The sequence below is a fragment of the Salmo trutta genome, chromosome 12, assembly GCF_901001165.1.
Source record: "Salmo trutta chromosome 12, fSalTru1.1, whole genome shotgun sequence".
Taxonomy (NCBI): Eukaryota; Metazoa; Chordata; class Actinopteri; order Salmoniformes; family Salmonidae; genus Salmo; species Salmo trutta.
The window spans coordinates 39,315,535-39,343,137 of record NC_042968.1 but is presented as its reverse complement, the minus strand read 5'-3'; the positions used below and the strand labels follow the sequence as shown (position 1 = coordinate 39,343,137).

Here is a 27,603-nt window from a genome sequence, read left to right as displayed (position 1 = left end):
GTCTCAAATTGTTTGGAAAGGTAAAAGTTTGGATTTGAGGGAAAAAAACAAAAAAACAATGTGGTTGTATTTACAAAAAAAAATAAAAAATCTCAATGGATTGATAGTGCCATAATCCAATTTAACACCTTAGATAAGGAAATTGATAAGGAAATTGTATGAAAGAACAAACAGAAGATGTATGAAATGTCACTATTTAAATTGTGCCTTTCACATCGGCCTATACATTATATATGATCATCCTCAATTAGTTATGTTATTATCATGGTGTGCATCCTCAATGTGAGTTTGTGTGGTGCTGAACTGCAAGTAGACTATATTGCATATTGAGATAGTGGTGGTTAGGGAAAACTTTGTGATGCTGAAGGACAGCTCCGCCATTCAGCCAATTGTATCCCAAATTTCACTGATTAAGAGTCAGACACACTTTGTCACAACAGGTAAATTAGTATGCACACTGTATAATTTGGCCTAGCTGACACACAAACTAAAATAGGGAAAATGTAGTGTATTCAACATTTATGTTACAGGCCTACACTTTACACATGTGAGAAGCCTCAGACTGGTCTCAGAGTAGACCAGTAAATATAAGATAGTAAATATAAATCTGGGACACTCAAATGAGTTTGATATGTTAGGTTTGGTATGGTTACATAAGACAGGTTACTTAAGGTAAAAACGAAAGGAGGGTGGTTGGTCTGGGTGCATGGGTTAGCGTAAGCCACAACAAATTGGAATTCATAACATATCCTACAAATTGGAATTCATAACATATCCTACAAATTGCAATTTGTAACATATCCTACAAATTGCAATTTGTAACATATACAAAATAGGTGATGGACATCCACTAAATAGTACAACCATGTCTGGGATTTCATACAGAATAATACAAAATGCTCCGAGACCACGTTGGTAGCCTACATTCAAAAGAAAAGATCACTCATAGGCCAGATGTCAATTTCATGTGCATAATGATGTATTTTCCAACACAATTCTCTAAAAGAGGTTGATGGTGGACTCTTCCTGTGTTGACGAGTACAGGGTTCATGGTGGACTCTTCCTGTGTTGACGTGTACAGGGTTCATGGTGGACTCTTCCTGTGATGATGTGTACAGGGTTCATGGTGGACTCTTCCTGTGTTGACGAGTACAGGGTTCATGGTGGACTCTTCCTGTGTTGACGAGTACAGGGTTCATGGTGGACTCTTCCTGTGTTGACGAGTACAGGGTTCATGGTGGACTCTTCCTGTATTGATGTGTACAGGGTTCATGGTGGACTCTTCCTGTGTTGATGTGTACAGGGTTCATGGTGGACTCTTCCTGTGTTGACGAGTACAGGGTTCATGGTGGACTCTTCCTGTGTTGACGTGTACAGGGTTCATGGTGGACTCCTCCTGTGTTGACGTGTACAGGGTTCATGGTGGACTCTTCCTGTGTTGACGTGCACAGGGTTCATGGTGGACTCTTCCTGTGTTGACGTGCACAGGGTTCATGGTGGACTCTTCCTGTGTTGACGTGCACAGGGTTCATGGTGGACTCTTCCTGTGTTGACGTGTACAGGGGGTTCATGGTGGACTCTTCCTGTGTTGACGTGTACAGGGTTCATGGTGGACTCTTCCTGTGTTGACGTGCACAGGGTTCATGGTGGACTCTTCCTGTGTTGACGTGTACAGGGGGTTCATGGTGGACTCTTCCTGTGTTGACGTGCACAGGGTTCATGGTGGACTCTTCCTGTGTTGACGTGTACAGGGGGTTCATGGTGGACTCTTCCTGTGTTGACGTGTACAGGGTTCATGGTGGACTCTTCCTGTGTTGACGTGCACAGGGTTCATGGTGGACTCTTCCTGTGTTGACGTGCACAGGGTTCATGGTGGACTCTTCCTGTGTTGACGTGTACAGGGGGTTCATGGTGGACTCTTCCTGTGTTGACGTGTACAGGGTTCATGGTGGACTCCTCCTGTGTTGACGTGTACAGGGTTCATGGTGGACTCTTCCTGTGTTGACGTGCACAGGGTTCATGGTGGACTCTTCCTGTGTTGACGTGTACAGGGTTCATGGTGGACTCTTCCTGTGTTGATGTGTACAGGGTTCATGGTGGACTCTTCCTGTGTTGATGAGTACAGGGTTCATGGTGGACTCTTCCTGTATTGACGTGCACAGGGTTCATGGTGGACTCTTCCTGTGTTGACGTGCACAGGGTTCATGGTGGACTCTTCCTGTGTTGACGTGTACAGGGGGTTCACGGTGGACTCTTCCTGTGTTGACGTGTACAGGGTTCATGGTGGACCCTTCCTGTATTGACGTGCACAGGGTTCATGGTGGACTCTTCCTGTGTTGACGTGTACAGGGTTCATGGTGGACTCTTCCTGTGTTGACGTGTACAGGGTTCATGGTGGACTCTTCCTGTGTTGACATGTACAGGGGGTTCATGGTGGACTCTTCCTGTGTTGATGTGTACAGGGTTCATGGTGGACTCTTCCTGTGTTGACGTGTACAGGGTTCATGGTGGACTCTTCCTGTGTTGACATGTACAGGGGGTTCATGGTGGACTCTTCCTGTGTTGACGTGTACAGGGTTCATGGTGGACTCTTCCTGTGTTGATGAGTACAGGGTTCATGGTGGACTCTTCCTGTGTTGATGTGTACAGGGTTCATGGTGGACTCTTCCTGTGTTGACGTGTACAGGGTTCATGGTGGACTCTTCCTGTGTTGACGTGTACAGGGGGTTCATGGTGGACTCTTCCTGTGTTGACGTGTACAGGGTTCATGGTGGACTCTTCCTGTGTTGACGTGTACAGGGTTCATGGTGGACTCTTCCTGTGTTGACGTGTACAGGGTTCATGGTGGACTCTTCCTGTGTTGACGTGTACAGGGTTCATGGTGGACTCTTCCTGTGTTGACGTGTACAGGGTTCATGGTGGACTCTTCCTGTGTTGACGTGTACAGGGTTCATGGTGGACTCTTCCTGTGTTGACGTGTACAGGGTTCATGGTGGACTCTTCCTGTGTTGATGTGTACAGGGTTCATGGTGGACTCTTCCTGTGTTGACGTGTACAGGGTTCATGGTGGACTCTTCCTGTATTGACGTGTACAGGGTTCATGGTGGACTCTTCCTGTGTTGACGAGTACAGGGTTCATGGTGGACTCTTCCTGTATTGACGTGTACAGGGTTCATGGTGGACTCCTCCTGTGATGATGTGTACAGGGTTCATGGTGGACTCTTCCTGTGTTGACGTGTACAGGGTTCATGGTGGACTCTTCCTGTGTTGACGTGTACAGGGTTCATGGTGGACTCTTCCTGTGTTGACGAGTACAGGGTTCATGGTGGACTCTTCCTGTGTTGATGTGTACAGGGTTCATGGTGGACTCTTCCTGTGTTGACGTGTACAGGGTTCATGGTGGACTCTTCCTGTGTTGATGAGTACAGGGTTCATGGTGGACTCTTCCTGTGTTGATGAGTACAGGGTTCATGGTGGACTCTTCCTGTGTTGATGAGTACAGGGTTCATGGTGGACTCTTCCTGTGTTGATGTGTACAGGGTTCATGGTGGACTCCTCCTGTGATGATGTGTACAGGGTTCATGGTGGACTCTTCCTGTGTTGACGTGTACAGGGTTCATGGTGGACTCTTCCTGTGTTGACGTGTACAGGGTTCATGGTGGACTCTTCCTGTGTTGATGTGTACAGGGTTCATGGTGGACTCTTCCTGTATTGACGTGCACAGGGTTCATGGTGGACTCTTCCTGTGTTGATGTGTACAGGGTTCATGGTGGACTCTTCCTGTGTTGATGTGTACAGGGTTCATGGTGGACTCTTCCTGTGTTGATGAGTACAGGGTTCATGGTGGACTCTTCCTGTGTTGACGTGTACAGGGTTCATGGTGGACTCTTCCTGTGTTGACGTGTACAGGGTTCATGGTGGACTCTTCCTGTGTTGATGTGTACAGGGTTCATGGTGGACTCTTCCTGTGTTGATGAGTACAGGGTTCATGGTGGACTCTTCCTGTGTTGACGTGTACAGGGTTCATGGTGGACTCTTCCTGTGTTGACGTGTACAGGGTTCATGGTGGACTCTTCCTGTGTTGACGTGTACAGGGGGTTCACGGTGGACTCTTCCTGTGTTGATGTGTACAGGGTTCATGGTGGACCCTTCCTGTATTGACGTGCACAGGGTTCATGGTGGACTCTTCCTGTGTTGACGTGTACAGGGTTCATGGTGGACTCTTCCTGTGTTGACGTGTACAGGGTTCATGGTGGACTCTTCCTGTGTTGACGTGTACAGGGTTCATGGTGGACTCTTCCTGTGTTGACGTGTACAGGGTTCATGGTGGACTCTTCCTGTGTTGACGTGTACAGGGTTCATGGTGGACTCTTCCTGTGTTGACGTGTACAGGGTTCATGGTGGACTCTTCCTGTGTTGACGTGTACAGGGTTCATGGTGGACTCTTCCTGTGTTGACGTGTACAGGGTTCATGGTGGACTCTTCCTGTGTTGACGTGTACAGGGTTCATGGTGGACTCTTCCTGTGTTGATGTGTACAGGGTTCATGGTGGACTCTTCCTGTGTTGACGTGTACAGGGTTCATGGTGGACTCTTCCTGTATTGACGTGTACAGGGTTCATGGTGGACTCTTCCTGTGTTGACGAGTACAGGGTTCATGGTGGACTCTTCCTGTATTGACGTGTACAGGGTTCATGGTGGACTCCTCCTGTGATGATGTGTACAGGGTTCATGGTGGACTCTTCCTGTGTTGACGTGTACAGGGTTCATGGTGGACTCTTCCTGTGTTGACGTGTACAGGGTTCATGGTGGACTCTTCCTGTGTTGACGAGTACAGGGTTCATGGTGGACTCTTCCTGTGTTGATGTGTACAGGGTTCATGGTGGACTCTTCCTGTGTTGACGTGTACAGGGTTCATGGTGGACTCTTCCTGTGTTGATGAGTACAGGGTTCATGGTGGACTCTTCCTGTGTTGATGAGTACAGGGTTCATGGTGGACTCTTCCTGTGTTGATGAGTACAGGGTTCATGGTGGACTCTTCCTGTGTTGATGTGTACAGGGTTCATGGTGGACTCCTCCTGTGATGATGTGTACAGGGTTCATGGTGGACTCTTCCTGTGTTGACGTGTACAGGGTTCATGGTGGACTCTTCCTGTGTTGACGTGTACAGGGTTCATGGTGGACTCTTCCTGTGTTGACGTGTACAGGGTTCATGGTGGACTCTTCCTGTGTTGATGTGTACAGGGTTCATGGTGGACTCTTCCTGTATTGACGTGCACAGGGTTCATGGTGGACTCTTCCTGTGTTGATGTGTACAGGGTTCATGGTGGACTCTTCCTGTGTTGATGTGTACAGGGTTCATGGTGGACTCTTCCTGTGTTGATGAGTACAGGGTTCATGGTGGACTCTTCCTGTGTTGACGTGTACAGGGTTCATGGTGGACTCTTCCTGTGTTGACGTGTACAGGGTTCATGGTGGACTCTTCCTGTGTTGATGTGTACAGGGTTCATGGTGGACTCTTCCTGTGTTGACGTGTACAGGGTTCATGGTGGACTCTTCCTGTGTTGACGTGTACAGGGGGTTCACGGTGGACTCTTCCTGTGTTGATGTGTACAGGGTTCATGGTGGACCCTTCCTGTATTGACGTGCACAGGGTTCATGGTGGACTCTTCCTGTGTTGACGTGTACAGGGTTCATGGTGGACTCTTCCTGTGTTGACGTGTACAGGGTTCATGGTGGACTCTTCCTGTGTTGACGTGTACAGGGTTCATGGTGGACTCTTCCTGTGTTGACGTGTACAGGGTTCATGGTGGACTCTTCCTGTGTTGACGTGTACAGGGTTCATGGTGGACTCTTCCTGTGTTGACGTGTACAGGGTTCATGGTGGACTCTTCCTGTGTTGACGTGTACAGGGTTCATGGTGGACTCTTCCTGTGTTGACGTGTACAGGGTTCATGGTGGACTCTTCCTGTGTTGACGTGTACAGGGTTCATGGTGGACTCTTCCTGTGTTGATGTGTACAGGGTTCATGGTGGACTCTTCCTGTGTTGACGTGTACAGGGTTCATGGTGGACTCTTCCTGTATTGACGTGTACAGGGTTCATGGTGGACTCTTCCTGTGTTGACGAGTACAGGGTTCATGGTGGACTCTTCCTGTATTGACGTGTACAGGGTTCATGGTGGACTCCTCCTGTGATGATGTGTACAGGGTTCATGGTGGACTCTTCCTGTGTTGACGTGTACAGGGTTCATGGTGGACTCTTCCTGTGTTGACGTGTACAGGGTTCATGGTGGACTCTTCCTGTGTTGACGAGTACAGGGTTCATGGTGGACTCTTCCTGTGTTGATGTGTACAGGGTTCATGGTGGACTCTTCCTGTGTTGACGTGTACAGGGTTCATGGTGGACTCTTCCTGTGTTGATGAGTACAGGGTTCATGGTGGACTCTTCCTGTGTTGATGAGTACAGGGTTCATGGTGGACTCTTCCTGTGTTGATGAGTACAGGGTTCATGGTGGACTCTTCCTGTGTTGATGTGTACAGGGTTCATGGTGGACTCCTCCTGTGATGATGTGTACAGGGTTCATGGTGGACTCTTCCTGTGTTGACGTGTACAGGGTTCATGGTGGACTCTTCCTGTGTTGACGTGTACAGGGTTCATGGTGGACTCTTCCTGTGTTGACGTGTACAGGGTTCATGGTGGACTCTTCCTGTGTTGATGTGTACAGGGTTCATGGTGGACTCTTCCTGTATTGACGTGCACAGGGTTCATGGTGGACTCTTCCTGTGTTGATGTGTACAGGGTTCATGGTGGACTCTTCCTGTGTTGATGTGTACAGGGTTCATGGTGGACTCTTCCTGTGTTGATGAGTACAGGGTTCATGGTGGACTCTTCCTGTGTTGACGTGTACAGGGTTCATGGTGGACTCTTCCTGTGTTGACGTGTACAGGGTTCATGGTGGACTCTTCCTGTGTTGATGTGTACAGGGTTCATGGTGGACTCTTCCTGTGTTGATGAGTACAGGGTTCATGGTGGACTCTTCCTGTGTTGACGTGTACAGGGTTCATGGTGGACTCTTCCTGTGTTGACGTGTACAGGGTTCATGGTGGACTCTTCCTGTGTTGACGTGTACAGGGGGTTCACGGTGGACTCTTCCTGTGTTGATGTGTACAGGGTTCATGGTGGACCCTTCCTGTATTGACGTGCACAGGGTTCATGGTGGACTCTTCCTGTGTTGACGTGTACAGGGTTCATGGTGGACTCTTCCTGTGTTGACGTGTACAGGGTTCATGGTGGACTCTTCCTGTGTTGACGTGTACAGGGTTCATGGTGGACTCTTCCTGTGTTGACGTGTACAGGGTTCATGGTGGACTCTTCCTGTATTGACGTGTACAGGGTTCATGGTGGACTCTTCCTGTATTGACGTGCACAGGGTTCATGGTGGACTCCTCCTGTGTTGACGTGTACAGGGTTCATGGTGGACTCTTCCTGTGTTGATGTGTACAGGGTTCATGGTGGACTCTTCCTGTGTTGATGTGTACAGGGGGTTCATGGTGGACTCTTCCTGTGTTGACAAGTACAGGGTTCATGGTGGACTCCTCCTGTGTTGACGTGTAGTGAGATACTTGCTCCCTTAGCGGCTGCATTGGCTTCACTCAAGTCATGCAGGAAGGAAGGAGGACACACACCTAGGGAGGAAGGACGATACACACGCACAGGGAGGAAGGACGACACAGGAAGGAAGGACGATACACACGCACAGGGAGGAAGGACGACACAGGGAGGAAGGACGATACACACGCACAGGGAGGAAACGCGACACAGGAAGGAAGGACGATACACACGCACAGGGAGGAAAAACGACACAGGAAGGAAGGACGATACACACGCACAGGGAGGAAGGACGACACAGGAAGGAAGGACGATACACACGCACAGGGAGGAAGGACGACACAGGGAGGAAGGACGATACACACGCACAGGGAGGAAGGACGATACACACGCACAGGGAGGAAGGACGACACAGGAAGGAAGGACGATACACACGCACAGAGAGGAAGGACGATACACACGCACAGGGAGGAAGGACACGCACAGGGAGGAAGGACGATACACACGCACAAGGAGGAAGGACGATACACACGCACAGGGAGGAAGGACGATACACACGCACAGGGAGGAAGGACGCGCACAGGGAGGAAGGACGCGCACAGGGAGGAAGGACGCGCACAGGGAGGAAGGACGCGCACAGCGAGGAAGAGCGCAGGGCGGAAGGACGCGCACAGGGAGGAAGGACGCGCACAGGGAGGAAGGACGCGCACAGGGAGGAAGGACGCGCACAGGGAGGAAGGACGCGCACAGGGAGGAAGAGCGCAGGGCGGAAGGACGCGCACAGGGAGGAAGTACGCGCACAGGGAGGAAGGACGCGCACAGGGAGGAAGGACGCGCACAGGGAGGAAGGACGCGCACATGGAGGAAGGACGCGCACAGGGAGGAAGGACGCGCACAGGGAGGAAGGACGCGCACAGGGAGGAAGGACGCGCACAGGGAGGAAGGACGCGCACAGGGAGGAAGAGCGCAGGGCGGAAGGACGTGTGCCGGGATCAATTTGGACATGCGCAGGGAGGAAGGAGGACACGCCTGCCTCCAGGCTGGATTATCCAGTGACCCTGGCCGACTTGAGGATCTCTCCTGCCATGGTCCCGTTTGGCCCCGGTCCAGTTTCCAAGACATTTACAATGTAAGAACATACGTTAAGTGTTGATAATTGTTGCTTGTGCATTCCCATCATCTAATGATTGTGGCGATGGATCATCATGTGACTTCCGCCATGGAGAGCTCAGTAAAGCAGCCCTGGATGTAGTATCACCTGGGACCCCAGAGAGACTTAGGAAACTGATAAGTTATTTCCTTCTATCATACATTTTATGCAATCTTAATAAGTAGTTGGCTAAATCCAAACCAGTTTGTTGGACATTTAGAGCATCGATCTCTGGATGTCTTAGAAAAAACATCACTGTTATGAGATTATTTGACCTCATAATGGAATTGTCATATTCTTGATGCATATAATGAATAATAAAACACTTTAGAAAAATGAATGGTAGTTTGTTGAATTCCAGATAGACTTTCAGGAGAGTTCAATGCTCTTCCCTACTATAATGCATATGACAGGTGAATAAAACGCAAGCTCACAGCCATGTCTGCAATATCACACTTCACCACAAGATGTCAGTCTTTTCATATGGAAACATTACAGGGTAGAGTTCTGAACAGTCCTCAAGGTGAACAGCTGAGGCCTACCTTACCACACAGGTTGGGGAATCCTAATGCCTAATATTGGTATTAGCATGGTTTTGAGTATGTCTGGATTGCTTTGGTCAAATGTGTTCATTCAACTACAGTGACGGCTTATAATGGCCAAGAAAATCCATCAACGTTGTTTATCACTTGAACACCCCCAGAAGCCATAGAAAAATAAATATCCCTGTTGTAACATAGCATTAGTAGCCTGGCTATGAAGATAGTATTTTTCAACCTAATTAAAATCAGTTGTTACTAGCTTCTTTAACTTGAACCATGATCCAGTCTTTCTTGAGTTCATTGTGTTCTCTGACAAGCAGTAATCTTTCTGCATATCTTCTGTAAGAACAATGCATAGACACAGTAGCTCCGCTGTAGCGAGAGGGAATTCTCAGTGATTGACAACATTTCCTACGGTTTCTGATACGACTTCTAATAGCAACAGATGGGACCTAATAGACCAAATCTACCAGAGGCCTTGACCCACCTATAGTTTTACAATGAAGAATTCCCCTGTGACAAACCCAAACAAAGACCAATGGTTCTGGCAACAACCCAGTAGGTCACAACCTGAACCTACCATTTGGTTTCCACCACATGCTGTGGAAAGAAGCCCTTGGTGCGTAACCACCACTATTGACTGTTGAGAGAAATCTACTTGAGGCTAAACACCCTCCTCTTCTGCAGGTAAAACAGAGCCCCCAGTGGGGCATAATTTGGCCCTAATTTCAAAGTGCCAATGGAAACAGGGCTTCTTGCAGCACATTCATTAGAATACAGTACGTCCTAGTGTGTGTGCTGCCAGTGTGACAGGAGGTCGGTAGAAGGTAGGTAGGTTGGAGTGGATTAGGTTGTCTGCTTGGTTGTGGTGTTCTGGAGTCTGTTGGCGAGGTCGGGTGTGTGTCTGGCAGACAGACACTCCCTGACCCAGTCTGCCCTGCCGGATTCATAATTAATGGTGGGTAAGCAGCTGAGGTCGCTCTCCCTCTCTGGTTGGGGCACAGTTATGCCAGCCTCGCCCCCGAGGTCACCTCTGGCTCTAACACAACTGCCAGTTAGTGGCATAATGCACTATATTAGTCAGTACAATGCCTATAAGAGGAGAGCCGCGAGACAAAGCGCCAAGCCAAACACTGTAATTAGCTGGTTTGGTAAGTCAATGGCAGCAATCAGGGAATGATCACATGGTCTTTGGTTAATGATCATCCCTGCTGTTCCATCGTCTGAAATAGATATTGCTAAAACTATCTGCATTCGATAAATGTTTATTCTGCTTCTGAATTAGATAAGCATCAGTGTTTAAAATAGGTCAGAGTGGGATCATCAACCAAGCTAAGATTAGAAAAAGCAAATCAAATGTAATGAGAAAGTTCCAGCTACCTCTAAGACTTACAACTTCATAAGCTCCGTCTTACACAATGAAGTGATGACTCGAGGCTTCCTTCATCTTCCTTTCTCCCCCTCTACCTCCCTCTTTCACTCACTCAACTCTTACCTCCCCTGCTTTAATCTGCTCTCCTCAAACCCTTCCACCCCCCCTCTCCCTATCCCATCTACACACGCCTCACACGGACCCAAACCCAATGAGCGTAGGGTCACCCTGGAGCTAATCTGATCAGACAGACAGTGAAATGAACCCAGCTGCAGTGCTCCTCTCCTGGGTCTCCGGACTCTCAAAGCACCATGAATTCCTCTAATGCTATCAGAGCCATCTGAATGGCACTAGAGTAGGTGAAGGATGTGGATGGTCCTGTGGAGGGAGGGCCAATGGGGCCAATAAAGAGACAAAGCCTGGAGTCTGGGAAAGGCCTAATTAAAGGGCTGGGAGACAAACTGGCTGTCAGGAGGAAAGGTAATATCATTAGGGTCTGTGGAGAGAGAGAGAAGGGCTGAAGTCTATAAATGTCAGGAGAGGGGAGCTCTGCTGAGCTCAGGTCGAGCGTCCTCAATGAGTTTCCAATTCAATGTGCTTAAACTCACCCGGGTTCCATCCATTAGGTCTTTGCTCAGGTTTGTGTTTTGTGGGTGTAGAGGACTGATCACTTAATGGAAGTAGACTATCGGATTGTAACTCAATCGTCTCGTCCGAAACGAGTTGTGCATTTTGATACACCTTGATTGATTAATCTTCTAAGCAATTAAAGAGTATTAAACAGGAACATGGTTGCATATTTGAAGAAAGAGATCATTGGACGTCAACATTAAGAAAAATGTATTTATTTTACAACTTTAAAAAGCGACTTTTAAGCACAAAGATTCACTCTTATATATAAACACTTTTTCTCTGCATAAAAAAATGGTAGCATGTGCACATTGTGCTTGTCTGTACAACCGCTCTCTGGGCGCCCCTCGGCAGCTGGGACACAGTCTACATTTTATTGCATAAGTCACATGTGATCCGCACATGTCAATTTACAGGATAGTGGAAAGAATCAAGTTGAAAAGGAGAGAAAATAAAGACTAGAAAGATTCCATTACACAGTGAAAAACAATAGCAGCTTTCAAAAGGAAGGCGTTGCACATTGTCCAGAAGAAAGAAAATCCAACAGAAATATAGACCAACGAATGGAGCCTGTGATTGTGCTTTACTCAACAACAATAAACAAAACAGCTGACCCTAAAGCAAATCCTTCCACCATGTAAAGCAACGCTAAACAAAACAAGCTGGTAAACTACAACCCCCTCCAGGAGGATCTGCAGTTGAGCCTATTTTTCCCTTTGAAATATGACCGAGCACTAACACTAGAGGTACGGTTGCACACATCCCATTAGACAGGCCAGTTTTACATATCTTCTGTAAACTACAACTTCCCACGCTACTCTATTAGAATCTACATTTCAAAAACTACATTTTTCAAAAGGCAGTTGATTCCCCCCGTTGTCTCTGAGGGGGGAAGGCAAGAAACTCTCGTTTAAGCATTATCGTTTGTCATCTTGTGATATCTCAGACTTGAGACTGACAAAAAAATGCTTCATGGAAAATATGTAGAAACCAAAAAAAGAAGAATAACACCTCAAACAACCTGGACTTTTAAAGACTTTGGTATGAACAAAATGAAGCTCTCAATAAACAGGCCCTATCGGTACGCCTGACTGTCCCAATATCCTTTTAAAGAATGTACTTCATTCTTAGTCCCGTCAAAGTATGAAATATGCATAGTGGTATTCATGTGAAGAAATGAGATTGAATAGAAATGATCAACCAATGATTAAGAGAATCAAACAATATCCATTGAATATCCAAATCAGGGGATCTCAAGTTATGACAGGTTCAGAGTGCAATTTCTCAGCAACCAATGACTTGGCCTCCAGAATGAAACCAGAGCAGGGCACAAGAGGGCAAGGGTCACAGAGGGTGAAGAGGTGACCATCTGAACCCTGTGACTGACATGGAACCTGGGAGATCAGATGGAGCAGGTAGACACACACACTACCTGGTCTCAGATGCGTTTGTGCAGTCTTGTGAAATCCTATGGTCATTGTCGTGCTAAAACAGATCTGGGACCAGGCTAGGAAACACAAGGTTGGGGCTTTGAGTTTGAGAACTACTGCACCTCGACTGACACTGAATTTCACTGATTGAGTAAATCAAGGTTAAACCCCATTGACTAAACCATTTCCTCTGCATGTTCTAATGAAAACATGTAGCTCACGCCAAGCTCTTCTTACGGTCTCCTCTCTGACAGCAGTACCAGACTCACACCAGTAGTAGGTTTTCCTTTCATTATTTTATACGTCATTGGCATCACCTCAAAGAGCGAGGGCCAACGTCACTAAAATAGCCAGATTTCGTCCTTTATCAAGTTAAAAAGTGATTTAGGAAAAATGGGAGAAATGGAGTGGTCCTTTGAAGAAAGAACATTTCAATCCTCTTACGCACTTTAGAATTCCTGTAGCCGGTTGGAGACGGTGAAACCCGATCCATCTGTACCACAGAACATCCTTTTCACAAACCATCTTTGATCTGACTCCATATCAGTCAGGAGTGAAACAGTCTTCTTGGGCTTGGCCAGCCATTGTTTACCAGTCAGTTAAAAGCTGAATCATTCCTTGCTGCACCACCGACAGGCTCTCAAGACTCAAGCCTATTAACCGTCTGAATTAGAGGTGGCTCTGCAACCCTCTTCACTCACATCCACCTGTCAATAGGCCAGGCAGGGAGATTAAACAGGCCTGAGCCCACGCATGCTAACGGATGGGAGAAAGACTGACTGTCATTAGCTTGCTTTCCGCTAGCGTCTCCGTGTGCCAAGAATTAGGGCAGCGTTCAAAACAACCTCAGCCGCCGGCGATGTTCTTGTTGAGAAACTGAAGATGTTGACAGTGTTCCTGGAACAACATGACGCCTCAATCTGCCCACTCTCTCTCACGCGCAGACACACACACTTCCAGAATTGTAGTGTAGTGATTAGCAAATGATTGATATCATTTCCAGATGATTGATAGAGTAATCAAAATGTAGTGTAGCAGCCAGTATTTCTGACAATGAATGTAAAATAGGATATGATGTCAGTGTTACTGAAACAATAACAATATTCAAATAAATTACATTCATCTACATTTCATTTGCTGATCAGACAACTGGAGAGGGTTCACAAAAATCAACCCACGGTGAAATTAAAATCAGTGAAAACACTAAGGAAGAATTGAAGATGGATTTCTAGTGGACATGAACTGAGCTCCAGCCTCAGACTGAGGGGAGGGCGGCCATTTCCTGGCAATGGGAAAAGATAGGATGTAATGTAACGACTATAGCGAATGCCTCTGGCTCCAGTATGTGAAGGATGATGGGCCGACCCCAGGGAGCTGTAATGGGAGCTAGTTGTGGCCGGGGATCAGGGATGCTGCCTCCCATTGCTGGGCTGAAATACAACCCGTGTCCCAGAGCAATCAAACTGACCTGAGAGCAGCTACACGGACACCGCCCCTGAACAGATTAGGACTACGGGGCTCCGCAGGGTTCAATCTTCGCCCCCCAAAATGAGATTGTGGTGAGGTGGTTATGAGGCCTATGGGAATGGGATGTTTTCTGGAAGGTGCGAGATGTTGCTACCCCTAAGAGCTGATCACAAGTCAGATCTATTTATTGGATACTGATGTTTTAGGTTGGGATTGGGTTAAAATAAACTGATTCTACATCAACTGGGGTTACTCATGATAATCCAGGGGAGCGATTGTTAGTGAATGACGATAGTAGCTCCTTATCTTTCTACTCTGAACACCAATCAGTAGACTATTTACTTTCATAGAACAACAAATAACATTTGGTATGTTCAAAACAACTATTATCAATGTTGTTGGAAAAATGGTCGGTGTGGGAAAACCTGATCCAAAATTCATGAAGACTCTCCTCCAAAAAGAGTCTTTATAAATTAGTCTCCTCCAAATAAAAGACTCATATCATACTCCATCTAGTATTTACAGTATGGTTTCAGTCAGCTAGTTCTTCAGCCGTCCCAAAACACAGATGAAACAGTAAACAAAAAAGACAATTGGAAGGGAGACTAGTGAAGGAATAAAGTGTTGGAACAAAGCTATTCAATAAACCCACTCAAGACATTCTTCTTCTGTAGCATCCTGATGAGTGAAGAGACAAATAGGAGGGGGGGCACCCTTTTTCTCCCATACACACAGACACACTCCCTGAAGCTACGTTTGCACATAATTACAACAGCTAGCTCGGAATAGACCACAGCTGCAATTACAGTGGCAAAAATTAGACCCGGGACTGTAACGGGCGCCGCAAACATTTACCGCTTTTAGACTGAATGCACCTTTCACCTTCTCTGTAACCTTACCAGATCACACACACTTAGCTACGTAGGCTTTACACACAGATAGATGTGCACACCCACACACATACAAAAACCACCCGGTTCCCTCCCACACCTTCCCCAAAGAGTTTATGGTCCAGGACCGGCTCCTAGTTGTGCTTGGCCCGTCCCCCCTTCAGGTAGCTCTTCCAGCGCTTCACCACGTCCCGGAAGATGGGCGCGTTATCGATGGACGCCAGCAGCTGCAGCTGGTTGATGTGCGTGGTGTGGTAGTCCCAGCGTGCCAGGTTGGGGGCTGTGCCCAGCATGTAGTGCCGCAGGTCGTAGATGCTGCCCGAGCCCGTGTCGTACAGTGGCAGCATGGCCTTGAGGGACTCCATGCCCCTAGAGAACAACAGGCCAGACTCCCGGCCTAGTTTCTCGCCCGCCGTCTCGGCCAGATCGTGGAGACCGAGCAGCGAGTAGATAAAGCCGTTGAGCACGAAGGAGCCTGGTGTAGTGGGGTACTCCTCGTACCAGTCGTACTTGTTCATGAAGACAGCCTTGACGCCGTGCTGTTCAGAGGGCAGCTTGTAGGGGCCGGTGGCCCGCAGCGCAGCGTTCAGGTACGTCTGGTCCTTGGTGAGCAGGTAGGCACGGACCAGAGTCGACATGGCCTGGCCCTGCGCCATGGCGGAGTACCAGCCGGGCTCCAGCGGGCGGAAGCCCTCGCCCAACTTGCGTGTGACCATGATGGGCCATCCACCACGCTCGTCCTGGTTGCGCAGCAGCCAGTCACTGGCGGCGAAGAAAGCAGACGTGTGCGCCGTGGTGGCGATGGTGACGTTGTCGATGGCGCCGCGCCCGCGGACTATCAGTCGCACAACCCGCCGCGGCATCACCTAGAAACAGGGGGGGGGGGCAGGTTGTTTTGTTTAACTGAAGCCATGTTTAACACGATAGGAACATTAACTCTTCCTACCAAGATTCACACAACTTTTACTTCTAAGTTTCTTGTACTTTATAACCTTATGGGTTATATGCTGATTTGGTAACTAACATTTAAAAATATATTTTAACACAGTAAATAGTATCTTATGGTCTTAACCAACATGTTTAAATGTATTGTTTGGTTAAAATGTATTATTGTTTCTATACATTTTGTTGTTTCTCTACAGCAGGGCTCTCCAACCCTGTTCCTGGAGAGCTACCCTCCTGTAGGTTCACACTCCAACCCTGTTCCCGGAGAGCTACCCTCCTGTAGGTTCTCACTCCAACCCTGTTCCTGGAGAGCTACCCTCCTGTAGGTTCACACTCCAACCCTGTTCCTGGAGAGCTACCCTCCTGTAGATTTTTCACTACACCCCTAATCTACCGCAGCCGATTCTAATAATTAGCTGGTTGATAAACTGAATCAACTGGGGTTTGGAGAGCCCTGCTCTAACACAATTAAGACCTTGGTGCTGACCTTGGTGGCCTTGACGGCCTTGGTGTTGGACAGGCCCACGCCCTTCCTCAGGTCGGTCAGCAGGTCCCGGGTGACAGTGGACCAGGCGGCACGGGGCCCGATGCCATAGGTGATGTCGCGGCTGCTGAAGGCGATGAGCTGAGTGGAGGTGACATAGTGGATGATGAAGGGCGCGCCCTTCTCCGTGGTCTCAAGCACCACAGACACACTTCCGTTGGAGGTGAACTTAAGGTCGAAGGAGATGATAAAGTCCTTGGAGTTGCCCAGGGGGAGGGAGACACCTTCAGAGTTCTCTGTAGTGACGGGAGGGAGAAACAACATGGTGGGTTTAATAGTTTCACAGTTCTTCACAGCACTGGTACTCACTCGGGTCCAACCTTCTCTGAACTAATGAGAATGTGTGTATTTGGGTTTGTTCTCATGGTTACGAACAGGGTGAGGGAGATTTTGAAGTTGGATTTTTTTGTAACAAAGCGCTGTATTTAGAAAAAGGCCCATCACACCCAAGACAGTTTGTCTTAAACGTGCAGCATCATAAAGCGCTACCGTGTCATTCTAAGGACAGCTTTCTGTAGGCTTGCATTGTAATAGGACTGAGAAGTCTCTCTCTTCTCCTCCTCCCCCCCCCCCCAACAGATGCATGGGTTCTGAGAGAAAGTCCCCCTGGATAGAGAGTGTGTGTATATATATATATATATATATATATATATATATATATATATATATATATATATATATATATATATATATATATATATATATATATATACATGTATATATATATGTGTGTGTGTGTATGTATGTGTGTATGTATGTGTGTATGTGTGTATATATATATATATATATATATATATATATATATATATATATATATATATATATATGCGAGAAGAGAGATAGTGGGGAGAGAATGAAAATAGACCAAGGTGCTGCTCGGCCCATATCCTAATTAGGCCCCTAAAATAAAAATCTGTAAAAAAAAATCTAAATTGGATAATCTAAGTCAACAACCATACTTAAACCACATCAAGAGACCACTTTTGAGGTCTGGGAAAATGTTACAAATGTTTAGTGTGCAGTCACCCTTTAATTCCAGTGTGCACCTAGCAAGAGGCTGTTTAGCTGTGTTTTTGTAGCACACATTTGCATTGTCACACGTGGGTAGAGTTTACAGAACTAATACCCACTGGATTGATGTAAATAATAATGATATTCTGCCAGGTAAACAGAGGCTACTCTGTAGTTAATATTTAATTTAGAATGTTTTTGGGAAGGCCTTTCCATCTATTGGGAGATTTATCATTAGCATCATCGCTAACGGCTACACAAAGTGATAGCAGCGCACACCGCCCATACAGCATACAGACAGGGAGGAATTCTCCTGGCCTCTTCAGAAAGTTGCAGGAAATACGAATCACTCTGTTCATGTCACGATAAACTTGGGCAAATTAATACATGCTTTTATACATTTAGTTGATTCCCTACTGATAAGTTCAATACATTGTTGAATTCTGTTTTATTGTCTGGATTCAGTCCACATCTCGCACTGCAACACTTCCTTAGGCAACAGCCCAGCATGGAACACAGTTTGACAATACTACTAGGAAATGTTGAATCCTTAACACACACACATACAGTACCAGTCAAAAGTTTGGACACACCTTCTCATTCAAGGGTTTTCCACACAAGAGTGTGTAAAGCTCTCATCACACCAAAGGGTGGCTACTTTGAAGAATGTCAAATATAAAATATATTTTGATTTGTTAAACACTTTTTTGGTTACTACATGACTCCATGTGCTATTTCATAGTTCTGATGTCTTCACAATTACACTGCAACGTAGAAAATAGTAAAAAATAAAAACTGTGGAATAAGTAGGTGTCCAAACTTTTGACTGGTACTGTATATGTATAGATACACACACTTCCTTCCAGAATTCATCTTCTGAACTTATCCCAAAATGTTCAGGCCCCTTGTCAGCGGCTAAGCCTTGCTCCCTCCCTCCTACTAAGTCTGCACCCCACAGCACTCTGAAAACACTCAGCGGAGGAGGCACTGTTAAACATTCAGAAAGAGAGTGCACACACACGAGAAAAAAAGAGGAAGACAGAGAGGCACACAGACAGAGAGGCCCCTTGTCAGCACACAGACAGAGGCACACAGACAGAGAGGCACAGTCACGCTGGCAGGCAGGGCCCCAGGTTTCTACAGCTCTTTAATGCACTCATAAATTCATTACTTAAGGCAACCCAGAGAGTAAGTGGATTTGTACCGTGGCCCTGCGATTACTCTGCCATCAATAAATGATGGGCCGGGAATACAGACGAGATCCCATCTCCTCTCTGATGGTGCTCATCACCGGGGTTGAGAGAGACAGTATGCCAGGTTGTCTGCTGCTGCTCATCACCGGGGTTGAGAGAGACACTATGCCAGGTTGTCTGCTGCTGCTCATCACCGGGGTTGAGAGAGACAATATGCCAGGTTGTCTGCTGCTGCTCATCACCGGGGTTGAGAGAGACAATATGCCAGGTTGTCTGCTGCTGCTCATCACCGGGGTTGAGAGAGACAATATGCCAGGTTGTCTGCTGCTGCTCATCACCGGGGTTGAGAGAGACACTATGCCAGGCTGTCTGCTGCTGCTCATCACCGGGGTTGAGAGAGACAATATGCCAGGTTGTCTGCTGCTGCTCATCACCGGGGTTGAGAGAGACAATATGCCAGGCTGTCTGCTGCTGCTCATCACCGGGGTTGAGAGAGACAATATGCCAGGCTGTCTGCTGCTGCTCATCACCGGGGTTGAGAGAGACAATATGCCAGGCTGTCTGCTGCTGCTCATCACCGGGGTTGAGAGAGACACTATGCCAGGTTGTCTGCTGCTGCTCATCACCGGGGTTGAGAGACACACTATGCCAGGTTGTCTGCTGCTCGTCACCGGGGTTGAGAGAGACAATATGCCAGGCTGTCTGCTGCTGCTCATCACCGGGGTTGAGAGAGACACTATGCCAGGTTGTCTGCTGCTGCTCATCACCGGGGTTGAGAGAGACACTATGCCAGGTTGTCTGCTGCTGCTCATCACCGGGGTTGAGAGAAACACTATGCCAGGTTGTCTGCTGCTGCTCATCACCGGGGTTGAGAGAGACAATATGCCAGGTTGTCTGATGCTCATCACCGGGGTTGAGAGAGACACTATGCCAGGTTGTCTGATGCTGCTCATCACCGGGGTTGAGAGAGACACTATGCCAGGTTGTCTGATGCTGCTCATCACCGGGGTTGAGAGAGACACTATGCCAGGTTGTCTGATGCTGCTCATCACCGGGGTTGAGAGAGACACTATGCCAGGTTGTCTGATGCTCATCATCACCGGGGTTGAGAGAGACACTATGCCAGGTTGTCTGATGCTCATCACCGGGGTTGAGAGAGACACTATGCCAGGTTGTCTGCTGCTGCTCATCACCGGGGTTGAGAGAGACACTATGCCAGGTTGTCTGCTGCTGCTCATCACCGGGGTTGAGAGAGACACTATGCCAGGTTGTCTGCTGCTGCTCATCACCGGGGTTGAGAGAGACACTATGCCAGGTTGTCTGATGCTGCTCATCACCGGGGTTGAGAGAGACAATATGCCAGGTTGTCTGATGCTGCTCATCACCGGGGTTGAGAGAGACAATATGCCAGGTTGTCTGATGGTGCTCATCACCGGGGTTGAGAGAGACAATATGCCAGGTTGTCTGATGGTGCTCATCACCGGGGTTGAGAGAGACAATATGCCAGGTTGTCTGCTGCTGCTCATCACCGGGGTTGAGAGAGACACTATGCCAGGTTGTCTGCTGCTGCTCATCACCGGGGTTGAGAGAGACACTATGCCAGGTTGTCTGCTGCTGCTCATCACCGGGGTTGAGAGAGACACTATGCCAGGTTGTCTGCTGCTGCTCATCACCGGGGTTGAGAGAGACACTATGCCAGGTTGTCTGCTGCTGCTCATCACCGGGGTTGAGAGAGACACTATGCCAGGTTGTCTGCTGCTGCTCATCACCGGGGTTGAGAGAGACACTATGCCAGGTTGTCTGCTGCTCATCACCGGGGTTGAGAGAGACACTATGCCAGGTTGTCTGCTGCTCATCACCGGGGTTGAGAGAGACACTATGCCAGGTTATCTGCGGCACAGGTGCACTAATACATACATTGCCTTCATTAAGCATTTATACACCTTGACTTTTTCCACATTATGTTGAGTTAGACAGGATTTAAAATGGATTACATTGAGATTGTGTGTCACAGATCTACACACAGCACCCCATAATGTCAGTGGAAATCTGTTTTTGGTAAATATTTCTAATGAATAAAAATGAAAAGCTGAAATTAGTCAAGTATTCTACCCAGATATTTTTACATTCGATAAAAGTAGCGACTCAGAGCTACAAAATGGTATATCATACACTACAGAACAATGGGAAAGTAATTATGCTTTGAAAATTGATAAACTTGTAACCTCACTTTTGAGAAAATGGCCCTTGAATGTTTTGGTACACCTACTGGAGAGCTCTTCTTTGTCTACACCCATTCAGCATCGTTCACACTCGCTTTAGCTCCACCCATCTCTTTAAGGATTCACATGTAAGGCCATGTACTAAACAACCAAAGACATCAAGACTAAAGGCTGGTTTATACTACGGGTGTGTTTGTAATTTAATTTGAAGAGCAGGAGAGCGCACTCTGGGCGTTTCGTAAACTCAGAGTGTTGTCAGATTGTCTGTTGGTAAATTGAGCCTTTCGCTCTCTTAGCGTTCAGAGCGCACACTGGACGCTCTGGCACAAGGAGTAGGGTTCATCCCAGCGTTCTGACCTCACAACAGCAGTCAAGCACCCAAGCTAACGTTGGCTAGCTTGCTAGCTACTGCCAGACCAAAAAATGAGAGAACAGATCACTCCGACCATTTTACTTACCCTGGCAGAGCTGATTAGGCTGTTTTTATGTTATCCAGAACGTTGGTGACTAACTGTAGTGCTGGCAACAATTTAATTCAGATTTTTTTGCCAACGTTTACTGATACCGGCCATATTCAACGGGTGTTGAGCTATCGTATATTTGTCAGTTATTCTGCGCTCTGGCACACTCAGACGAGAGTGCTCTGAAATCGAAGTAGATAGCTGGTAAATTCACTCTGGCTAACTCTAGCGACAGTTGTCGCAGTGACATCATGAACATTCTATTGACATGGTTACTTGCACAGTGGAGTCTTTTGTTTAGACATGTAGCTATCTAGCTAAACAATGAACCATAATCCAAACTTATAACGTTACTACTCTGCATTAATTTGTAGGTAGCTAACCAACCAGGTTCAATGTTAGCTAGCTAACATTAGGCTATAACTAGCAATGCAAATGGCTCAGATACGAATAATATTACAACACAGATCATACACGTAACGTTAGCAAGCGAGCCTGCTAACGCTAGCTAGCTAAAACATTTACGTTCAAATGGCTCTCCTGTGAAGTAGTGACGCATGACATACGCCTAGTTTCCTGAAACGAGTCACAATTATCTGTAAGGTCCCTCAGTTGAGCAGTGAATTTCAACCACAAAGACCAGGGAGGTTTTCCAATGGTACACAAAGAAGGGCACCTAATGGTAGATGTGTAATAAAAAAAGCAGACATTGAATATCACTTTCAGCATGTTACAATTACTAATTCAACTTTGGATGGTGCATCAATACACCCAGTCACTACAAAGATACAGGCGTCCTTCCTAACACAGTTGCCCAAGAGGAAGGAAACCGCTCAGGGATTTCACCATAAAGCTAACAGTGAGAGATTTTTTCTTTAGTGGCTGTGAAAGGAGATAACTGAGGATGAATCAATAGCATTGTAGTTACTCCAGAATACTAACATAAATGACAGCAGGAAAAAGAAGCCCATACAGAAGATTTTTTTTTCTCCAAAACATGCATCCTGTTTGCAATAAGGCACTAAAGTAATACTTAAAAAATAAATAAAAAAATTGGCAAAGAAATTAACTTTTTGTCCTGAATACAAAACGTTATGTTTGAATACAAAACGTTATGTTTGTGGCAAATCCAACAATACGTCACAGAGTACCTCTTAATATTTTCAAGCATGGTGGTGGCTGCATCATGTTATAGGTATGCTTGTCATCAGCAAGGACTAGGGAAGTTTTTAGGAAAAAAATAAAATGGAATAGCGCTAAGAACAGGCTAAATCCTAGAGGAAAACATGGTTGTCTGCTTTCCAACAGACACTGAGACAAATTCACCTTTCATCAGGACAATTACCTAAAACACAAGGCCAAATACACACTGGAGTTGCTTACCAAGACAACGTTCCTGAGTGGCCTAGTTATAGTTTTGATTTAAATCAGCTTGAAAATCTATGCCAAAAATCCCAGAAAGACTCACTGCTGGAATCACTGCCAAAGGTGATTGTAACATGTATTAACTCAGGGGTTTGAATACTTATCTAATCAAGATATATTACTGTTAATTTTAAATAACTTAAAAACACATTTTCTTCCACTATGAAAGTCTTTTGTGCAGATCACTAACATTTCTTTTTTACAATTAAATCCATTTTAATCCCACATTGTTAACGACAAAATGTGGAAAAAGTCAAGGGCCGTGAATACTTCCTGAAGGCACACGAATATACCAAAACATCTGTACTTTTTAGAAACTAGAACAAAACGGTTTGAGTACTATAATTTGTTACTTTCGATACTTTTGTCAAATGTGTCTCACAAATCAAGTCTATCAGCGCTGCAAATGTCCCCCACATACTCACTGTTAGCCTGCACTGGGAGTCTGGGCTGCATCATGTTAGCTCCACATACTCACTGTTAGCCTGCACTGGGAGTCTGGGCTGCATCATGTTAGCTCCACATACTCACTGTTAGCCTGCACTGGGAGTCTGGGCTGCATCATGTTAGCTCCTCACACTCACTGTTAGCCTGCACTGGGAGTCTGGGCTGCATCATGTTAGCTCCACATACTCACTGTTAGCCTGCACTGGGAGTCTGGGCTGCATCATGTTAGCTCCTCACACTCACTGTTAGCCTGCACTGGGAGTCTGGGCTGCATCATGTTAGCTCCACATACTCACTGTTAGCCTGCACTGGGAGTCTGGGCTGCATCATGTTAGCTCCACATACTCACTGTTAGCCTGCACTGGGAGTCTGGGCTGCATCATGTTAGCTCCTCACACTCACTGTTAGCCTGCACTGGGAGTCTGGGCTGCATCATGTTAGCTCCACATACTCACTGTTAGCCTGCACTGGGAGTCTGGGCTGCATCATGTTAGCTCCTCACACTCACTGTTAGCCTGCACTGGGAGTCTGGGCTGCATCATGTTAGCTCCACATACTCACTGTTAGCCTGCACTGGGAGTCTGGGCTGCATCATGTTAGCTCCACATACTCACTGTTAGCCTGCACTGGGAGTCTGGGCTGCATCATGTTAGCTCCTCACTCAGGATGCACAGAAGTCAACACACTTGAATAATGTGACACGGCATGTAGAAAAGTTGAAACTTAATTATTGTTCAAAAAAACAATGTCCATACAGGCTAAAATACTTTACAATGCAAGAAGATACCGGTAGCTTCCAGCTTCGTAGGCTAACTTTCCACCAAAAACGTAATTAATTCAATTTATCGGTATCCCTCACGTCTCCCTCTCTGTCAAAGATTTATTGCCTCAGAGAACTGAGGGCTCCGACAGGCCGTACCCCTCTTGGATCGTGAACGACTTCATTACTAGTTAAAGAGACAGTGGCAATTTTATAAAAGAAGCTACTTCTACGCAAATGTTGTTGATCGGTACAATAACATAAGTGTCACATGGAAGGGAAACAGATTTTCATGGGGTACAGATGACAGCCAAAACAAGCTGAATAACTCAACGCATGCACACACTCCTACTGAATATGCATTCACCTGTATTGTGGATAGACCTAGGCTACATCTTGATTTACCCAGTTTATCAATAGAGATAAACCATTCAAAAAGGTATTACCATGTTGTTGTTATGTAGTTAGATTGTTTAATTGGTTCATTAATACATACATGGCTGTATCTGAAGAAGTCTGACGTAAAACATTTCAAATGTAATGATATTGAACTCAAAAGATGCCCAGCAATTGAACAGAGCAAAACCTGAGTTCATCTGTCTGGATCAAGTGCCATTCTGTGGCTTTGGCTAATATGCCTTCTGTTTTTGCTGTGGTATTGAGCATTGTGATACTAAACCTGGTATCCAAATTAAAATGCAGGTATTGTGACACACTGACGACCCTCCAACTCTGTCTGCCGAATTCTCTCTTTGCTCTTGTTTTCCTTAATAGGATGTCGGTGGGCGGGTCGTCAGCAAAATGGGACACATGGGATCGGGTGTGTCCCAGGATAAATGCACCTCCTCCCCATTCATTGGGGAGACTCTCTCCATGCAGACACAGATTTTGGTTGTGGCTGTTTTTGGTTGTTTGCTTTGGCACCTTTCAACACCCCTCATTATCACATTTATGCACGCGACCACTCACTCACACACCATTGTTAATTATATTTAGTTTACTTTAGTTAAAGAAATATATTTTGTTATTCCTTATCTCCACGTTGTCTCCTTTTTTGTTACGCACTTTGAGCCGGTTTGTGACAACACACACACAAACCCAGGTACTCAATTGCGCTCACACACACTTATTTAGGCCTATCGAAACACATAAGCACTCACACATTCATAGACCACAGCTCTAGCCATATGGGGCTTAGCTAGTGACAACAATTACTCCACTGTCTCCTTATAGAATGGCCCTGCTAATGTTAATGGGGTTTGATCTGCTGCAGGGGGAAAACTGCATTACAGGATGATCAACAAAAGAATGGGCATCAGCGCCCAGAATCCAGGCGCCTCTCTGCCATTGACGACTGAGACATACAGTAGTGACCACAACCTGCTCTGTATGGGATGAGTAGGCCACAGGCTTCCAATCAAATGAAACTCATTGATCCGCTTGTCAGATACCCAAGGGGGGGGGGGGATTGAGAGTGAGAGTGAGTGTGAGAGAGAGAGAGAGATTGTGGGGGAGGGATTGTGGGGGAGGGAAAGAGGGGGATTGTGGGGGTGGGAGAGAGAGGGATTGTGGGGGAGGGAGAGAGAGGGGGATTGTGGGGGAGGGAGAGAGAGGGGGATTGTGGGGGAGGGAGAGAGAGGGGGATTGTGGGAGTTCATTCTAGTAGGTTGACGTTTGTCGTCATGTCTTGTCCTGGACACAGAACTGAGCAACTTCCCTTTAGATAGGCCAGCTGAAAAGTCAAAATTGGGTTAGCAGTGGGTTAAGGTTGAAATATAATGACTTTGTGGCTGTGCAGAGTTGCCTCAAGAACAAGATTCATGCGGAAAAAAACATTAACCTGAGTAATTCTATGGGGACTAAGAAAGATGAGTAGAGAGAGGAATAGCCTTCGAAAAAAGATGGCGCGAGAGAGAAGAGGGAAAATGGCCAGACAAAGTTGAGAGCTAGAAAGAGAAATAGACAAAGAGAGCAATCAAGGAGAGGTTGATGTACTAATGATCAAGGTCTAAGAAAGCTCTACAGATTGAGGTGAGGACAGAACTGAATAGAGCAGAACATTCCAGCCTCATTTTCAACCACTGCATTCTATCCACCATAGAGATAGAATGATATTCTTGTGCATTTCTATTTCCATCTACCTCCCTGCACTATAGACATACATGCGCTGCTGCCATCCTACCTGGGGCACTGAACTGGCGCACGGAGGTGGCACGGCCCTTGTCGTGGAGCCGTGTGAGGCTGCAGCCCTTGGGGACCATCCAGGGCCCGCTGGTTGAGCCCGCGCGGTTGTCCTTCTCCTCGGCCGCGTCATACAGCTCCACATGGGGTGGCCGCTCCGTCAGGTTCTTGCTGTAGTGGCTCAGGCCGTACTGGGCGATCTGGATGGCATAGAAGTAGCCCTGGGGACCCCACTGGGTAGAGAGGGGCACGCCTGGGGGAGAGGGAGAGAGCTTACATAATGAAACAGTGATTACACATGAAAACATGGTCAGTTGAGGCACTAGCATCACAAAGCAGTGACGTCACCTGTGATTACCGATCATGCCTGAGCACCCAGGACGCCACTGAATAATTACTGTCTTGTTTTCAGGGATACTTCATTCTTGATACACTGTGATATCGTTTCGATATCAGTTGCAATTAGTTACCGTTGTGCTATTTTGTTAGTTTTTTTGCGTTGTTTGTAACTTATTTTGTACATAATGTTGCTGCTACCGTCTCTTATGACCAAAAATAACTTCTGGACATCAGAACTGGGATTACACACCACGAACTGGAAGAATCTTTTTCTTTTAACGAGTCCGACAAGAAAGATATACTGCTCTCCCGGGAACAGGCCCAGATCCCCGTCATTTGGGTGAAGAAAAGACGGAGGAAAAGGACGCAGATCGGGCTACCTTCTGTGAACTTTAATCCAGGCAAACAAATGAGTTTAACCTCATTTTTACCAGCATGTCACATGTGAAACCATAGGAAAAACGACTCTGGACCACATTTACTCCACACACAGAGATGCATACAAAGCTCTCCCCTGCCCTCCATTTGGAAAATCTGACCATAATTCTATCCTCCTGATTCCTGCTTACAAGCAAAAACTAAGCAGGAAGTACCAGTGACTCACTCAATACGCAAGTGGTCAGATGATGTGGATGCTACGCTACAGGACTGTTTTCCTAGCAAAGACTGGAATATGTTCCGGGATACATCCAATGGCATTGAGGAGTACACCTGTCATCGGCTTCATCAATAAGTGCATCGACGACGTCGTCCCCAGTGACCGTAGGTACATATTCCAACCAGAAACCATGGATTACAGGCAACATCTGCATCGAGCTAAAGGCTAGAGCTGCCGCTTTCAAGGAGCGGGACACTAATCCGGACGCTATAAGAAATCCCGCTATGCCCTCAGATGAACCATCAAACAAGCAAGGAGTCAATACAGGACTAAGATCGAATCCTACTACACCGGCTCTGACGCTCGTCGAATGTGGCAGGGCTTGAA

The 27,603-nt window shown here is 46.7% G+C and overlaps 1 protein-coding gene across 1 annotated transcript in view; it reads right to left on the bottom strand.

The window, feature by feature from the left end:
• Positions 1-11,502: 11,502 nt before the first annotated feature.
• LOC115203527 (D-glucuronyl C5-epimerase B) overlaps positions 11,503-27,603 on the bottom strand; it is a 79,605-nt gene continuing 63,504 nt past the window's right edge. The window contains exons 4-6 of the mRNA XM_029768290.1: positions 26,281-26,532; positions 16,523-16,815; positions 11,503-15,956 (exon numbers count right to left, since the gene is read on the bottom strand). Of these exons, the coding sequence (XP_029624150.1) occupies positions 15,225-15,956; positions 16,523-16,815; positions 26,281-26,532 (1,277 nt within the window). The 3' untranslated portion in view covers positions 11,503-15,224. The remainder of the gene's footprint in view (positions 15,957-16,522; positions 16,816-26,280; positions 26,533-27,603) is intronic.